This window comes from Conger conger, chromosome 6, assembly GCF_963514075.1.
Source record: "Conger conger chromosome 6, fConCon1.1, whole genome shotgun sequence".
Classification (NCBI taxonomy): domain Eukaryota; kingdom Metazoa; phylum Chordata; class Actinopteri; order Anguilliformes; family Congridae; genus Conger; species Conger conger.
In genome coordinates, this window is record NC_083765.1 from 50,721,371 (window position 1) to 50,733,463 (window position 12,093).

Consider the following 12,093-nt stretch of genomic DNA (forward strand, 5'->3'; position numbering starts at 1 on the left):
TTAAAAGTAGACATGTTGTCGGACAAGTTTTTTGTTTTGCCTATAGGCAGAGCGGAGGTACTCGAGGTTCATTCTGTTTTGCATATGAAAAAAAGGAAAAAAAAAGAAGAAAAAAACATTTTCACGGAAACAATTACATAGAGTATTGGAATATTTAAAAAGGCGGACTTGAAGGGAGAAAAAACCTTTGCTTCTGGTATTTTACATGTAGACCCGTTAATCTATAGCTAATAATATTATTTGGGAGCATACGCAAATTCAATTTCCAGCATTAATCTAACAGTGATGCTAACTGGAGCGAGTGTGTTTCTGCTGGCTGTTTGGGGTGTGACGGATAGTTTTTCTTCTCTCTTTTGAGCAGTGAAAGCGAGTGGAATAAGAGGGGAAGAAAGGGTAGTGTTGCCAGTTAACTTCCTGTCAACAGAAGGCTACTGTACGCACATTGTCATGATCCTCCGTGCAGCCGTCAGATTGTACGGGACCTGAGATGTCTGACCTACCCTCTACGCTCGCCATCGTCCGGGACAACACAGACACTTCGATGCACTCGCATGAAGAGTCTGGACAGCGGAGGAATCGGGGAATTGCATTGCTCCACGACGCGTTTCTTTCACAGGGTGAGCGCGAAAACAGCAGTGCAAATATAACGAGTGATTGCATAGATTGTGGCTACTGTACTGGCTGGATCTTAAACTTAGCCACATATTGTTCTGATTATGTACATTTTCAATCTCAGCTTTTCAAGAAATATAAATCATGTAGGTTGTGTAAGTTTGTTATGTAAGTTTATTGCAGCAATTGGTCGGTTGGTATTACATTCATGAAGCGGACTTGCCCATAACCACTTATAAAACTGAAGAACATCAGTATTAGCCTACTCTATGGATACAAAGGGACAGTAAAAAGGGCAATAAAATCCGAATATAGAATTTGATATCATCATTATTTCAAGTGGAATGCACGTTGAAAGAACGTTAGGTTATTACTGAAGTTTTAGATGTTATTTATATGCACTTAGCCTAACGGTTTTATGCACCAATGTATGAACTATGTTGGAACTGTAACTTATCAAAGGATGAATTGAGCATCGGCGCTACTTAAATGTTTTGGTTTAGTCGTAGCTCAACTTTTTCTGGTATCTAAGAGAACAGTTCTTTTAGCAATACACAGCCTAAACAAAAGGTTTTTAGAAAAATAAAATCTGTTTTCCTTCCTTTAATGATTGACGTTTGGGTGGCCTGTTGCATCTCAGTTTGCATCATTTGTCAGGAATCCATTTATGAAAATTCATTCTTAAGTTGAGTTCATTCCACTCTGTCGTAAAAGTGGTGCACCCTTGTGGTTTCTTTTAAATGGAGCAAAAATAGTTATATAAAATAGTTACACAGCAGCAATTGAATTATTCTAAAAAGAATGTATGCCTTACCGCAGACAATGGCATATACTTGAACGGTTTTCAACCACCCTAGAAAGTGAGTGCATTTCAAAGTGATCGGATTCATTTTCCTGCAAATGAGAGAAGTATATGTATTGCGTGTATCATGTAACAACGCAAGTGTTAGCACGCAAAAATGTGCTCTCTCCTGCTGTTTGCACGTGTTGGAAATCTTTTAAAATACGGAGCATCAAATCCATTAATAGAGACAGCCCCCAGACACAGAGGGATATATGTTCTGGCTCCAAAGGCAAAATGACATCTCCATTGTCAAAGTATGGAAATTAGTGTATGACTGTCTGTTCTCATGCAAGGCAACAAGCAAATTAGCCTTCTACTTTATAAAACATTTCTTTGTGTTGCATCTGGAAGTAAAAGTTATGTAAAAAATAAATATATTATTACAGTAGTTCTATTTAATTTGGGACCAGACTCAAAAACCAAAGTGTCCCACATTACCTGCATCCATCCTACGTTAATATAAATTTTTTTTTTGCATGAGTGAAATGTTTTATTAAATTCGTATTTAGATGTTTATGAAACTCCTCATTCAAAAACAAATTAATTTACCTTCCCCAAAATATTAAACCTGAGTTGATAGAGAAATTGAAAAACTAGACTGGTCAATGGATATTTTTACTTGTCTTCCTTGTGGAGTCTTTTTTTGTAGATGTGGAATGTGATTGTGGTTGCACAGATCAGTGAGTTTCCTTGACTGGAGACTGGAGGGAGAGATAATGAGGAGCCTCACAGAGCCCATGGAATAGAGGTTGAACAGCAGAGACCTGCAACTGAAGCCTGCTCTTCTTCTAGAGACGTTGCTCTGTCGTTTGGTTTATTTGATTAACATCTTTAGAAAAACCGCAAGGAAATGATTCCACACGTTTATTGCATTCCGGTGGAATTTCGTCCTGGTACACCTTGAGCAATGTGCCAAATTCCCGGGAATGTTCTAGGTTTTTCTGCTACCATGATGTGACAGCCTTGCTTTGGTTTATTTTGTCTGGAGTGGACCCCGGGATGAAAAATTGGGCCCATGAGAGAAAAAACACACCCTGTCTGGCTGTGTATATTTTAAGGCAAAATATTACTACAGCGGATATTAATAATTTTTTCTACTTGCCCAACTGAATTTCTCCTGTCCCAGACAGAGTGGTATAAAAGCATCTTCAAATATAAATAAACAGGCATTAATACAGTAGCTCAACAGGGTAATAATCTTTTTTCTTAAAACTAAGAATAACATTACTTTATATATTCTTACAGCTCACATTTTGTGTGTACATGCATGCGTCATGCGATATTTGCTTCTTTGCTCTGTATTCATCCAACTTCCCACAACCTTTGTGCCATCAAACTGCTGAATAGCTGGCCCCTTTAAGCGCTTGTACATTCATTAATTTAGTAAGCAAGTCAGTAGACAGTAAGCGAGTATCAACAGTAGCCAGTGTACACATTTTGAAGGGTGACCAGACTATTTGCCTGCCACAGATTTGCGGTTGTCCCTTCTTTATGTACGATTTCCAGATTCCTCAATGGAGATGGCCTAGACTTGGGTATAATTCATAATGTTTTTGCATTCTCGCAGCCTCCTATCCTTGTTTGCCGATATTTTGAATCACATCACACAGGCGGGAGAAGAAATATGTGATTGGTTTGATTTTTGCAAGGTGCAAAACTGGATTTTTAATGCGTGTTGAGGGCGTGTTCAGGAGTAACACTTTTTAAGATATTTATTTGCTTGAATATGCAACTAGCTTAGGCTGGGACGGGGGTGAATGTAACAGTTTTTGCTCCAACATTTATTACTCGATTAGTGTTTATGCTCGAGTTATATGTGATTATTTAGACAAGCTGGCTGTATATTGCCCAAGCTGAAGACTGTCTGAATGCGAATGTGAATGAAAAAACCTCAGTATGCATATCTGCGCTAGTGAGACATAGTAACTGCTACAAATATGGCATATACTATGGATAAGTATGAATGAACAGTGAACGGTACATAAAACAAACTCACATGCACCAACTCAGACATATACAACACACAGGGACCCAGACGCTAAGCTTGATGCTAGCCAGGTTAGTTCAAGGGAAGCTTAGCAAACTAGCCTCCCTGGAAGGTATGTGTGTATGTGTGCTGCAGCAGGCTTGTGTGTGCACCAGGCACAGCCTCCAGGGCTGTCAGTGGGGTGCCACCCACCTCATAGCCAGACTTTGGTCAGCCTGGACCATGGTGCCTGCTTTTGCCGTGGGAAACTGCGCTCACAGCGAGCTGGGGTCACCAGTCCTTCTGGTGACCGGAGGCCTATGGGATACGCACCCTCTCGGCGACATGCAGGTGCCACATTCTGACCAGTGGAGCAGGACGACCCTACCCAGGTCAGGGCCCAGGCCAGCCGTTTCTATCAAAGGACTGCTGTGTCCAAAAGTGAAGCCAAACATATGTAACCCGCCCCTGGCCCGCATCCCACGAGATGGGGGTCTATACGAACTGAGACGCCACAAAAAGCCCTTCTGTTTGCGGGGCATTCTCCCACAGTTTGCTTCTGCGATCCATAAAATAGGACCCGGCTTGTTATGAATGCATTCTCACCATCGTGTTTATTATAAAACGGGTGCACGAGGAAGCATCTGTGAGGTTTTTCAGCATTTCCTCTTGTTCTGGACCCCTGCTGCATCGCACGTCTTTACCACATCTCCCGTCCCTTAGAGTGGAACTACAGCGTAACCCTCTCTGGTACACATCATGAAATAGCACTTAAAAACCTCAGTATGCATATCTGCGCTAGTGAGACATAGTAACTGCTACAAATATGGCATATACTATGGATAAGTATGAATGAACAGTGAACGGTACATAAAACAAACTCACATGCACCAACTCAGACATATACAACACACAGGGACCCAGACGCTAAGCTTGATGCTAGCCAGGTTAGTTCAAGGGAAGCTTAGCAAACTAGCCTCCCTGGAAGGTATGTGTGTATGTGTGCTGCAGCAGGCTTGTGTGTGCACCAGGCACAGCCTCCAGGGCTGTCAGTGGGGTGCCACCCACCTCATAGCCAGACTTTGGTCAGCCTGGACCATGGTGCCTGCTTTTGCCGTGGGAAACTGCGCTCACAGCGAGCTGGGGTCACCAGTCCTTCTGGTGACCGGAGGCCTATGGGATACGCACCCTCTCGGCGACATGCAGGTGCCACATTCTGACCAGTGGAGCAGGACGACCCTACCCAGGTCAGGGCCCAGGCCAGCCGTTTCTATCAAAGGACTGCTGTGTCCAAAAGTGAAGCCAAACATATGTAACCCGCCCCTGGCCCGCATCCCACGAGATGGGGGTCTATACGAACTGAGACGCCACAAAAAGCCCTTCTGTTTGCGGGGCATTCTCCCACAGTTTGCTTCTGCGATCCATAAAATAGGACCCGGCTTGTTATGAATGCATTCTCACCATCGTGTTTATTATAAAACGGGTGCACGAGGAAGCATCTGTGAGGTTTTTCAGCATTTCCTCTTGTTCTGGACCCCTGCTGCATCGCACGTCTTTACCACATCTCCCGTCCCTTAGAGTGGAACTACAGCGTAACCCTCTCTGGTACACATCATGAAATAGCACTTAAAAATGTTTTTATATATATATATAACTTTTTTTGTTCTATTTGACCATAACATCAGTTCTACAATGAATCTTTTCAAGTTTAATGTTTGAAATTTTTTAATTGTCATTAGGTATTAGGTATTTATTAGACTTATTTTTTAAACTTCTTCTTCTACTTCTGCTGCTGTAGCCTATCCACTTAAGAGGTTTGACACGTTGTGTGTTCAGAGATGATACTCTTCTGCATGCCACTGTTGTAGTGTGAGGTTTGCGTTACTGTCACCTTCCTGTCAGCTTTGACCAATCTGGCCCTTCTCCTCTGAACTCTCTCATTAACAAGGTGTTTTTGCCCACAGAACTGGATGTTTTTTTGTTTTTACACCATTCTCTGCAAACTCTAGAGACTGTTATGCATGAAAACCCCAGGAGGTCAGCAGTTTCTGAGTTTCAAACCACCCTTTCTGGCACCAATAATCATTCCACAGTCAAAGTCACTTTGATCACATTTATTTCCCATTCTGACATTTCGTCTGAAAAACAGCTGAACCTCTTGACCACATCTGCATGCTTTTATGCATTTAGTTTCTGCCACATGATTGGCTGATTAAATATTTGCATTAACAAGCTGGTGTACAGGTCTACCTAAAAAAAGGTCACAGAGTAGTTTAGATAAGAATGATTTAATAACAAACACAACATAAAGCATATTCACCTGTGTGTCTTCGTATTGTCTCTGACTGCGCATGGGCATGAGGGTTAGGAAGCAGTTCTCTGTTGAAATATTCACATTGTTGCTCTGAAGTGAAAATCCACGGAGGCATTTGACATGGTTCTGCACTCCCCAGGATAACAGATACGGTGGGAGGTTAGAGGAATGCGTGCTGAAATCTGACATTCCTCTCGGCTCTGTGTATTGTTCCTCCTGTTTCTGCTGCTCACGTGAGGTCTCAAATATGAACAATCAATATTTGCGGTTTCATCAGATCGATCATACTGGTACTGAAGGTTTCAGGACTGCTTTTGTGTTTCTTCTCAAAGACTTTCTGTTCATTGGCTGGTCAGTTGTATACTGTAACTGTACCCTTTTCACTGGGCTGTATTGTTCTTAAGGCCTTAAAGTTTGCTGCAGTGTGTTGATGCATGCCTTTGTGTGCTTTTTGGGTAAGGGTGTCAAGTGATCTTTATCACTGGATGCTCATGGAATTGACTCGTTCATCCCTCTCTTCATTGATTCGGTTTTCACATTCAAAAACAGCAACTGTCATGCTGACCTGAACATTACAGTTATTTAGCTGACGCTTTTATCCAAAGCAACTTACATTTGAATAGACGAAGGAGGGGCCAATCTCCCCTGAAGCAATTTCGGGGTTAAGGGCCTCGCTCAAGGACTGCACTGATTTAATTGTGGCTACACTGGGGAACCACCATGTTTCCAAGTCCCAGTCAAGCACCTTAGCCACTGTACTTGGGATGTTGGCGCTATAGGCTTTAGACAGGAGACCCATTCTTGTTGCCACAAGCTGTCATTGACCCCTCCTCTGGATGGGTCGGCTTGTGAGTTCACAGTCCTGCTCTACCCAGGGGCTGAGGCTCTTTACGGGACCATAGACTCCCTTTATCCCCATCACGGTCACCTGTGATGCTTGGATGGTATGGCTCCAGCTCAGAGAAATCCAGTGGGAATTGCCCACGGAGAGCCACCAATGTTCTTGTGTTTTCTCTGCTTTGCGGTCAATGATAACTCTTCACATCTGGCTTCCACTTGGCCTCTGGTCTTTCCCCTCTGCTTCATCTCTTCATGTGGGCTCCTTCTGCCTTTGGATATGTTCTCTTGTCTATATGTGAGAATTATCTAAAAAATTTAGGTTTTATCCTGACCTGTGATGAATGATTTCCTGAAATTTAAGGTATTAAAAAAAATCAGGTTATCGTCGTGGGGACATGACCCGTTTGTCTTCCAGCAGATAACAGGCCTGCTGAAAACTGCTCCTTGTTGGGCGGTGGTTTGGGTTACACAGCTGAAAAAAAAGAAACATCCAAATAAGGCCCCCCCCCCCCCCCCCTCCGCACTGGCTATGAGATAAACGTTCTTCTGTACTGCTTCAGGAGCAACAAACAGACCCTGTTCTGTGGAGGAACGGGAAAGGGAACCGGGCTGTGAGTGTTATTGGGAGCGCTCCATGTCGTTAGGTGCAGTGTAAACTGTCCTGGGGGTCTCACCCCAAGTGAACAATGCTGCTCTGACTGACTCTGGGGCCCCCTCTCTGCTCATCTCCAGAGCTGACCCTGGGGCCCCCTCTCTCTCTGCTCATCTCCAGAGCTGACCCTGGGGCCCCCTCTCTGCTCATCTCCAGAGCTGACCCCGGGGTGTGGTGAGCATGCCCATCTGCACACTCAAGCAGACAACACCCAAGTTGACCCAACACAGAACTGACAGACCTCTGCACTTCACCACCGAAGAAATGTGCAGTGGGTAACGTTATAGTTGTACTGCAATAATCATTGCTTCACTTTGCATTACTTCCAAGTCATTAGTTTTATTCACTATTGAAATGTACACTCAGTGAGTACTTATTTTTAGGTATTTATATGACTTATATTTTAGACTTTATTGGTCTTCTGCTGCTGTAACCTATCCATGTAGATGTTTGACGTTTCTTCTGCACACCATTGTTGTAATGCGTGGCTATTTGCGTTACTGTCACCTTCCTGTCAGCTTTGACCAGTCTACCCCTTCTCCTCTCATGAACAAGGTGGTTTTGCCCGCAGAACTGCTGCTTACTAGATGTTTTCTGTTTTTGGCACCATTCTCTGCACACTAGAGACTGTTGTGCGTGAAAATCCCAGGAGATCAGTGGTTTCTGAGATACTCAATCCACCCTGTCTGGCACCAATAATCATTCCAACAACCAACCTACAAGGGTGGCCTGTAGCGTAGTGGTTAAGGTACAGGACTGGGACACGCAAGGTCCGTGGTTTGACCCCCGGAGTAGCTACCATAAGATCTGCACAGCCGTTGGGCCCTTGAGCAAGGCCCTTAACCCTGTATTGCTCCAGGAGAGGATTGTCTCCTGCTTAGTCTAATTAACTGTACATCGCTCTGGATAAGCCAAATGCCATTAATGTAATGTAATATAATTCCGCAGTCAATGTCACGTCTTCCCCATTCTCATATTTGGTCTGAACAACAGCTGAACCTCTTGACTTTGTCTGCATGCTTGTATGCATTCAGTTGCTGTCACATGATTGGCTGATTAAATATTGGCATTAACAAGCTGGTGTACAGGTCTACCTAATAAAGTGACCACTGAGTGTATGTTGTCATTATCAAAGCACTTTGGGACTGGGGCAGAATATAGGGGAGACATGCTGAGCATTTGGGCACGTTCTGCTGAGTTTGATGGCTTCCTGTGGCAGTGCCACAGATCCCTGTTGGGGTGGAGAGGTACTACCGATTGTGAGAGCATTGTGTCACTCTTCTGATCTTTAGTGAATAACACATAACTTGCATATCTCTCCATGTCCAAGGTTATTTAGCTGCCTGTGCATTTCAATACCAGATGTTTACGCACATTTATTTTCGCACTCAGTTCAACAAAAAAGGGAATGGCTTTTTGTGTCCTTGAGATGAGTGACATGATTGCCTTGAACAGAATCTTTAATATATTTAATAACATTCTGATGTGCTTACTTTGTAAAACTGAGTCTGGCATTCAGATCCATCTGGAACGTACAGCCATTGGGCCTCATTCAAAACTTTTTGCAAGCTCTTCTTACTTTTGTTCTTAATAAAAAGTTCCTACAAAAACCCATGATGAAACATGCAGAGAACTAGGTGCATATCTAAGGTGTATAAGTAATGAATGCCAATTGAATGTGCATGCCTGTTCATATGAATTTGCATGAGGAAATATCCTAACAGTCCCATAGAAGGGCCATTCATAGTTCTCTGTAAATGTACCTGTGCCTCATATGGACTGTCCCTAAAGGCGTGCTGTCCTCCAAGACACGATAATATGGAAAGCTGTCAGGGACAAAACGCCTTCAGAATAATCGTCTTCACATAGCTTTTTTTCAAAAAATGTCCAGTGGTCATGACATATTTCTCAGTGTGATGCATTGAGAAAATACTGCTGTATTCTGCAACATATTTGCATTATTAATGAAAATGACGTCTATATGTACATGCTGTAACAACTATTTATGTTTCAGAGCGCCTAAAGATGATGTTGTTACAGGCCATGTGACTCCTCTGGGAGGGAGATGCAACACTTCCAGAATTTTCCCTGTTGTTTGCCGCATGGCGAGAGGGAGAGTGCCCAAACCAACACAAAATAAATAATAATATAACTAATTTACAGGAAGAGGGTTACATTTTAAACTACTTCTGTGACCAGGAGCAAGCCCCGCCCTCGGGCCACTGGCCCTAGGTTTGCTAATGGATTTATAGCCTGCTGGGCACAGGTCATTAAGCATGCCTTGATCTCCCTTTGTGTCTTCCCTTCGTGTGTACTATGCTGAATGGAAGAATAAATAAAACGAAAACTGGCGCTCTGGAGTTATCTCCGGGTCTCTGCCCCGTACTGTGGAAAGGAGCAGAGTTTTAAGCACCTGGGCTGATTAGATAACGTAACCCAGGTGTGTGTGCCCTCTCCACCAGGAGGGGCCGAGAATCTGCTTCCTTGACAGACCGAATCCCACAGACATACGATATTGATAAGATACGAAGATTGCCTTAAACGTAATATTATGTTCTGACCACATGATGATGAGATAAGGGCTTCATCATCGACTTGCCATCATTTTTCTTCTGGGATCTTTTGTGACTTCCTGGGTGAGATATCGCAGTACCATTGGAGACATTTTGGCAGGCTGGCCTCTACTGCTCCAAGTGTTCTCCATTTGGAGATAATGTGGTTTGTTGGAGTCCCAGAGCCTTATAAATGGCTTTGCAGTGGTCATCCTTGAAAACCTAATAATTGTCCAATAATATTTCCAAAAGTAGAGCAAAGCATTCCGCTATATCGCCCCAAAATGCAACGCAATGTGAAGTCAACTAAAATTTCTCCTTAACATGAAAAATTAAACTCTGCCGCCCCCTAGTGTCAGAACCTTGCAAGTATTTTTTCCCGGGCGGTGGCATTCTTGCCGCAGAGGCAAATCGAATTACACAACAAACAAATAAAAGATGAAAGAAGCACTGCAAGCTCTGCTTAGGGGATGATTGAGTTGGGTAGGCAGGAAGCTCGTCTGTCTGACCGAAATGTGCCCTTCTGCTCTCCCAGGCCAGCGGCAGGGAGACCATGTACAGCCCCCTCAGTCCCAAGCTGCAGCAGAGCCCTGGGCTCACGGACGTGCACCTCTACGGCCAGTGGCTGGCCAGCCGCCACGAGGCCAGCCTGCTGCCCATGAAAGAGGACCTGGCACTCTGGCTCACACGCATGCTGGGTAAGGATTGAATGACACAACGGAAGTACAGTATAAATGAATTAATTAATTAATGCACTGAAGGAAAAGCAAATGAATGGATCAAATAATTAATGCCTTGATGGATTATGGATAAATGAACACATTTATGCATGTATCGGTTAATGAATGCTTAATAGCCCGCAACTTTTGACCACAAAACTTTTTGATAAGACTCACTTTCTGATGTGAGGTATGTCCACTCAAGTCCAGTTCCCGGGATGCTTTTATAATTAACCAATAGTCAGTCCCCTCTGATGAGTCCTGATTCTGATTGGAGGATAGTCAGTCCCTTCTGATTAATCCTGATCCTGATTGGAGGCGGGACTCCTATTGACCATCCTAGGCCCCACCCCTTTGTCACTGAAGGTCCAATCACAGCTTGGCAATCTTTGTGAGCCCACAACCTCGGTCAAGCTCAACCTACTGACCTCTTAACTCGACATTGGCTGAAACTAGCCAGGCCCAGTCAAATAAGATGAACCCAAAACCAAGCTCACAAACAAACTTAACTTTGTAGAAAGAGATACAGTGTATGGAACAGATCATCAACTATGGCCCTCAAATCCAGATATAGCCCTGGCTTTATTTTCTCCCAGGCAATTAGTACTGATGGGTTGGACTGTATTCATACCTGACTCCCAAGTAAAGGGGTCGGGGGGGTGTAAAACCAGCAGTTCTCTGCCCTTAAGTTCTTCTTAGTCTTCTGCCATGAGTTGCTGATCCCTGGTGGATCAAGCACTTTACAGTTAATCTCATTCCCACACACTAGCACTCACACACCAATGGCAATAAGCTGCAATGCAAGGTACCAATCAGCCCACTGGGAGCAGTTGGGGGTTAGGTGTCTTGCTCAGGAACACTTTGACATGCCCAGGGCAGGGATTGAACCAACAACCCTCCGACTGCCACTCTTACCTCCACACGTACCTGCTGAGCTAATGCCCCCCCACAAGAATATGCCCAGAGTGGTTGTCCAAAGAAATATACAAGAAAAGCACTGGTTTTAGAGATCTTCCGTGTGAGCTGGCATTAAATTAGGACTGTGCCCGTGCTAAGTGGCTGTCAGTGGCTGAGCAGTGCTTTCACTTGTGGTGTGGTGCATGATTTTCCCTGCTTTTTCATGTGGGTGAGAGTGTCCTCAAGTTCAAGTGTGGGTGTTGGCCGTTGCCTTGGAGAGTCGGTTAGAACAAAGTGAGACAGAGCATGTCTGATCTTTTAAGGATTTACTTTATACTTGGGCGTTACAGTCAACCACTTTTTGTGGATGTGTGTGTGTATGTGTGTGTGTGTGGTCTCAAGATATACGTAATTAATCACAAAAAAAACTGTTTTAAGTGCAATGTTTGCATTTGCTGAAAACCTCAAAAGACAGGAAATTAAATTGATCAGCCCTAACGTGAATATCAGCCTGCTCTCCATCAAGGTATCAGCATGAATGATATGTTGATTAAAATGTGAGGCCTAAAGTTTCATATTCAGACCAGTAAGATACTGGCATACAAGGGGACACCGAATACACATTTTTGGTGGTGAAAGAATATATAGTTATGAACCCCCAGACAGACGCTATTGTCCAACGTGTCAGGGGGAGCTT

General features: G+C 43.7%; 1 protein-coding gene across 1 annotated transcript in view; it reads left to right on the top strand.

The window, feature by feature from the left end:
* The first annotated feature begins 500 nt into the window (after positions 1–500).
* LOC133131067 (growth arrest-specific protein 2-like) overlaps positions 501–12,093 on the top strand; it is a 51,090-nt gene continuing 39,497 nt past the window's right edge. The window contains exons 1-2 of the mRNA XM_061246177.1: positions 501–617; positions 10,316–10,478. Of these exons, the coding sequence (XP_061102161.1) occupies positions 552–617; positions 10,316–10,478 (229 nt within the window). The 5' untranslated portion in view covers positions 501–551. The remainder of the gene's footprint in view (positions 618–10,315; positions 10,479–12,093) is intronic.